Source organism: Phaethon lepturus, unplaced genomic scaffold (genome assembly GCF_000687285.1).
Source record: "Phaethon lepturus isolate BGI_N335 unplaced genomic scaffold, ASM68728v1 scaffold12641, whole genome shotgun sequence".
Lineage (NCBI taxonomy): Eukaryota > Metazoa > Chordata > Aves > Phaethontiformes > Phaethontidae > Phaethon > Phaethon lepturus.
The window spans coordinates 13703-19910 of record NW_010515590.1 but is presented as its reverse complement, the minus strand read 5'-3'; the positions used below and the strand labels follow the sequence as shown (position 1 = coordinate 19910).

The window sequence follows — 6208 nt, the reverse complement described above, 5'->3', positions numbered from 1 at the left end:
GGGCTAGTGCCTTTCAACCTGAGGTAAAGCTGGGCGAAGTGATCGATGAGCTTTCTGGGAGGAGAGAAGTTTGTGTGAAGTAATTAGACAGTTACATGTTGCTTGCTTTTCTCCCCTAAGAGATCTGTCTGGTGTGACAGCTGTTGAGAGTAGAGCCGCAGTAGAGGCGGCAAACGATGCTGAGCTGGCAGCTCTAAGTACCAGCCGCAGCCTGTGTAGTTAAGTGTTGCATGTGTTCGTGCCTTTCATGTTAGGCCGTCCTGTTCCTGGACGGTGTGTTTGTCAGGTCTTGGGCGAACTAATGTTAGCGGTGTGCCCGCAGTTTGTCCAGGGCATAGGTGCCGGTTGCCGTCAAAAATCGCCATTCCTCACAGCGAAGGTAGATTGGGCCCCTGTGCTGCTGTTTTAAGTGCATTAGGATGAGTTTAAGGTCTCATGTACTTCTAAGTCGGCATTTAATGCAGGTTTGGAATGAAATATTTTCATATTGAAAAATGCAACGGGGAAGGTTCTGCCATGAACAGTTAGATAATGCAAAAAGTCACATAAATGTAGACTGCTTAAAATTCAGTCACTGATGTACAGCTGCAGGAGATTAGTGGTATCTTTATCCTCTTTGTTCTGAGAATAATTTTGAGATCACTGTAGCTGTATGGGTTAGAGAGGAAATGGAACTTAATATTGTGAGCAGTCATGGCTGGCTGTGTCCTGTAGCTATGTGTTCTGGCCTGCTAGTCTTACTCTTTAATGCTAGTTATATGCATCTACTATATTTTCAGACCTCTCAATTTGCTGTTGTATACCTTTGTCTTTGCATACTTTTGGGACGCCTTCTTCCTGCATCTGTGCAGTAATCTGTACTCTGAAACATCAAACACTACCTCCATTCAGCAGCAGGTTATCTGAGGACATTAGATGTGTTCTGCTATAGTGTCTTCAGAGTTGAGATATTAATGGGTATGATGATGGGTCTGTGAAACTGTAAAAAGCACAGTAAAACTCCAGAGGTACAGATATACTGCTTTTATATAAGGAAAAATGTATTCCTAGTAGGGAAAAGGTTAAAACATGCGGAACTCATATCTGTAAGTTTCTGAATATCTGTTGCAACTCTAAAGTTAGCCTTGCTTTGAGCAGGAGTTGGACTAAAAGATCTGTACAAATCCCTTCTGATATAAATTATGCTATGAATGTCTTGAGATAAGTGGCTGTAACTTAACTGTTACTCTGAAGGGTAATACATTTGCTCGTGGTTCATAGAAAATAGATGTTGAAATTTGCTCACAGATTGTTCTTATAAGCTTACCCTAATAGGTGGAGTGGTGGAAGGTTAACTTAGGTTAATTAACATAGAATTTTCTTTAATTTCTTGAATACTCATTGATTTCTAGGGCAAACTGAAATAAATATGACTGATACAGATGAATCCCAGGCTTCTGGCTCAGATTGCCCTGATGCCCAAGAGCTGATATGCAACCAACAGAAGAAAGAACTGTGTAAGGTACATGTGTGTGAAACAAATAGGCGAACAAAGTCTTCAAGGCAGAAGAATGCTGCTGCTGACCAGTCTTCAGATGAGCTTAACAGTATATGTAAATCAGCTGCTTCAGCTGAGGTTTTACTGGACAGCAGTGGTTCAGAAATGTGAGTTTTTATCTCTGGTTTAGAATTTTTCATGTGAAGAACCTGTGTCATATCATAAAAGTATACATTCTTTTGAAAGTAAATATTTTTTTTCTTCTTCAGTGATCTCTCTGCTGCTAGTGGCAGTGAGTACCATCCTAAGTGCTCCATTGCACCTTCAGAGCAAAAAAGGAGATCTCAAGCTTCAAGGCAACAAGCTGAATCTGTTGCAGGAGTGTCTGAGAGTGAAAGCTCTTCAGATCTTTCTCTATCCCCTCCAAGTCCAGTGAAATCGTCTGAAACTCCCCAGAAGCAGAAGTCAAAACTCAATTTGAAAGCCATTTTTGCCTATCACTTCAGAGGAAAGAAGTTTAAGGCTGCTGCACACCGAAAATACAGAGGTGGCTCAGGGAAGAAGAAGAAGAAGTATGAAAGCACACAGATGCCTACAGGGAGGCCGCCCCTAACAGCCTCACCTCAAGAGCAAAAGAGAAGGCTTCTAGACAGAGGTTATCAATTCCCTTTTGTTGAAAAACATTATGGGAAGAAACATATTCCCTTAAAGATGGTTCTTGGCTATGAGGTGAGTTCTCTGTCTTGTGAGACAAATGTATTTTTCTGTTTAGTCTAAAAATAGTGAATTTAAGTTTGCTGTGTTGTGCTTCTACCTGATGTGCTACAGTAAATGAATGAAGCAGTTTTTACTTCTGTTAAACAGGACACTTAATGTTGTCTGTTTAATACCTTTAAGAAAAACACAGCTAAAATGTGTGTCAGTATAATACTACATTTCAGTTCATAATATAAATGCTTTATAGTGGTATTTCTGAGATCTCACCTGATGCATTTTCCTTTAGCAAGCAGCTGCAAAAGGCTATTTCAAGTACATTGAAGTGCTTAAATACGAAGAACATCTTAAAAAAGCTTTACAAGACCTTCAGGCTAGTGAAGACTTAGAAAGAGAATGTCTGATGGTACGGAAACACAAATATTTAGATGATGAAGGCCCCATTTCCCCTATTCAGGAGACAAAGTAAGTTTGTCTTTAGGTGGTATAAAACTTGCTTTTTTGTTTTTAACTAAAATATAAGTCTGTGTGTATACAGGTAAATGCCTAACTCCCCACCCCCCAGCTCTTGGTTACCCCCAGCCTGTTTGCTGGCATGGGAAGAGTGCCAGCACTGCTTTAGTGGCAAATGCAAACTTGGCTGCTGTCCTGGCTGGACCAATACAAGTCTGCTGTTACAGTTGAGGAATTCAGGAGGTAGTGCAGTAGTGTGCAATCTTGTGACAGGTATTGTATGTTGTAGGTATATCAAGTTCAGTTCCTAATGCTGTCTTTTTAGCCTGTATCAACATTGTGTAATCTAAATATGAGTGTCTGCTTATGAAAGCATTGTTTATTTTGGGAACAGTGCTCAGCCACTTGGGATTCTGTGCTTGTAAATGACTTGTAACTTCTTGTAGAAAGATGTATGTTTAAAGACTGTTTCAAGTGGTGTCTTCTGTCTCCCTAAAATGATGTGGTAGAAATGTTTTTTAAAAAGGTATTTCCTGAAATTAGTTCAGTTTCCTTTCTACTTTATTAAGCATTGAAGTATCATCTTGTGTCTTTATGGTCAGTTTAACTTAAAAGCAATAAAGGGATTAGTAAATCATCAAGAATAATGAATGTTGTAAGTATACTCAGCAGCTTGAAACTGGAAAGCCTGGAAGACAGCCCAAAGGTACAAAGCTGTCTTTCAGCTATTGTTTGCTTTAGTAGTCACTTAAACTGCTAATTTATGCAAGTTGACGTATTAGGGTGAGCCTGTAAAATGAGTAACAATAATTAGTTTGCTTCTGTACAAAAGAGCAGAAGAAACAAAATGCAGTAGAATAAATGCAAGCCAGCTCATCCAGACACTCAACTCTTTGTGTATAGTGAGTGTTAGAGGAGCCACTTCCTAGTTCAGATGGAATCCATTGTATAGCATCAGTAAAAAGCTTTGGGCTGCAAGCCGTGAACTTTCACCTAGATACTGATGAGCTTATACTGAACTCTTTGACTTCCGTTACATGAGGGAAGGCCCTAAAACTGGTGTAAATTAGAAAGATAGTCACATCCATCAGCAGAAGTTGCCTCCTTGAGAAAAGGAAAAGAATGGCTTGCCTGGAGGCAGTGAAAGGAACAAGTAGACCTCAGACCCAAATACTGCTATTGGACTGAACTCCCTCGTGAGGGGAGGGGAACTTAGAGTGTAAGGGTATAATTGCCCAGAGATTCTTTCAGGGTCCCTCTCCAGCATGCACCCAGCTTGAGCTGTTCTTCACCACTGTATCACTTAACACATTCATCTGGTGTATGTGATGTCGGAGATTTTGTTTCAGGAAACCTAGGGTCAAGCCTCAGGGAAGAGGAAGCATCTGAGAGTATGTGTGTGAGGAGGTGAAAGGGGCATCCTTCAGCTCACTGAGTTTCCTGCTGCAAAGGGACTCTGGTCTTAGCAGTTAGTCTCAGGTGGTGTGTGTGACTCCTTGATTGGTGTGTGGATGCTCGGGCAGTGGCTTCTCCAACAGCAATGAGTACTAGAAGACTTCAGAAGTTTTTGGAAAAAGTCCTCCTGCTGCCACTTGCTGAAACCATAGAACTCAAATGGCTCCATCTCTTTCTGGGGAGCTCTGTATTGAGAGGAAAAACCTGCGGATGATAGTGGAATTTCATACTTGTCTTTCATGGCAGTATGGAGGTGTTTCTCAGTTGTAGTATCAGGAAGACAGCTGTGTACTCTTGTTAGCTGAGGCCTATCCTCTTCTTCATTGTATTCTGCTCATTTTCTAACTTGCTGACTTTCTAGCCTGGTTGCCAGTGTCATCCTAAATAATATCAGTACTGCTATTGGAGTCTGCTACTGAATCTGTTCTGCTAAGCACTGCTTCCATCTTGCCAGTATTGCTAGTTGGGATGTAATTCTGCGGTCAGAAACTATTGTTTGAGAAGTCTCGTGTAGATCATCTGTAGAAATCTTATACCTACAAGCTGTAGTGCTTTATACACATTAAGAGAAACTAGGAGCTGTAGTATAAAAACAGTTCATACATTTTTAAGCTACCAAAAAGTACAGAGCTTAATTTCTCTATTTCAGTGATGATGATGACAACTTGAATTCTGATAATCAAGATGGCCTTGATGCCAGAGTAGTGGTGAGTAAATACTCCTAACTTCAAGAACTCTAACCTTTCTCTTCTGAGGTTAAAGAATTGGTAGATAATGTTCTGAGTAGTTAATTCTTGAGCTTAGATCCAGAGTTAACTGTATGATACCTGTGAATTCTGATCTGTACTGCAGAAGGAAGTTGTTTTTAGAGTCCCATGTTCTCCTCTCTGGAAATAATGCTGGAATGTCAGAGAATTCCTATACTTAAAGTCTGCAGAGTTACTACCAAAATCTTACCCTTTAAGTGTCTGAAAACTAGACTTGTGAGTACTTCTGTCTTCCATTTTCTTAGGAGAACAGCGCTTTCATTATAAGCAGCAAAATTCCCAGTAAGAAGAAATCAAAGCCCGAAACAAAACGTGCAAAATCAACTGAAGTTATTGAAATAGAGGAGGAAGAAGACTATGCTGCTGAGAACTCTGGGCTTCTGCAAGGTTTACCTAGGAGAACAGAAAACTAATAAATGAGGGGGCAGTGGTCACTCTTCAGGTACCTTTTTCATGGGCTACTTGGTTTAAAACTTTGGTCTGAAGTCAATGCCAATCTATCAAACAAGCAACCTAGTCAGATTTGGTTTAAGTTGAGCATGTTGGGCTTGTGTCTGAGTCAGTTACAAAACAAGTATAATCTGTATTTTTGCTAAGCTTTTAAGTGTCTTCTATGCTGTCCTGTATCAAGTGTATAAGATCCTTGATTCAGTGGCTGATAATCGTGCTGAAATGCTAGCTTCTGCAACTTGACTTCTGTTAACCAATGGAACATAGAATTTATGGAATTAAAAATAGCAAAATAAGTTCCAAATAATGTAACAAAGCAGCAGCACAGTATAGAAAAGTGTATGTAGTTGTGTGCATACATATACATGCTTATGTTACAAATGGCAATTTGGGCCCCTTTTTCATAGCTGATTTTTTGGAGTGGTACTTGTATTTTTCTTTATCTTAAGGAAAAGCAGGTTATGTTTTGAAATACTTCGAGAGCTGAGTTAAGGGTTGACAACAGAATTGAAGCTTAATGCAAATCTTTGTGCCAACAGGAAAAAACACAAAAGTGATTAGCTTGGACAAAAGTCTATTGCAAAATACAGTTAATGCATTCCAATGATAAAATCAAATTGTATGATTGAGGTTGTCTATTCCATGTGGAATAACTTTTCAGAAAAATAATTCTCTGCTCCTGAATCTAAAACAGTAAACTGAAGTTCTAAGTTACCTTAAAAATAACTGTAGCAACATGATGAATCTTAGGTAAAAAGATTCTTTTTTCCCCTCTTGCCCTCGTCTGTCCAGAATGGGGTCTAATATTCACATGTCTATGCAGAAAATGAAAGCTCTATATAATGACAGTACTTAACAAGCATTGCCCAGGTTGCAAATACCTTTCTCAAAC

At 39.6% G+C, this 6208-nt stretch overlaps 1 protein-coding gene across 1 annotated transcript; it reads left to right on the top strand.

Moving 5' to 3' along the window:
- The first annotated feature begins 1408 nt into the window (after positions 1-1408).
- TAF1D (TATA box binding protein (TBP)-associated factor, RNA polymerase I, D, 41kDa) lies at positions 1409-5279 on the top strand. Its single transcript, XM_010295821.1, has 5 exons — positions 1409-1644; positions 1747-2206; positions 2481-2656; positions 4749-4806; positions 5112-5279. The coding sequence occupies exons 1-5, from the start codon at positions 1409-1411 to the stop codon at positions 5277-5279; spliced, it is 1098 nt and encodes a 365-aa protein (XP_010294123.1).
- Positions 5280-6208: the final 929 nt, after the last annotated feature.

Excerpts from the sequence above, each read along its gene's own strand:
- TAF1D (XM_010295821.1), top strand. The coding sequence starts at position 1,409 with ATGACTGATACAGATGAATCCCAGGCTTCTGGCTCAGATTGCCCTGAT. Across the intron at positions 1,645-1,746 it reads GACAGCAGTGGTTCAGAAAT|TGATCTCTCTGCTGCTAGTG; the intron begins GTGAGTTTTTAT and ends TTTCTTCTTCAG. Across the intron at positions 2,657-4,748 it reads TCCCCTATTCAGGAGACAAA|TGATGATGATGACAACTTGA; the intron begins GTAAGTTTGTCT and ends TCTCTATTTCAG.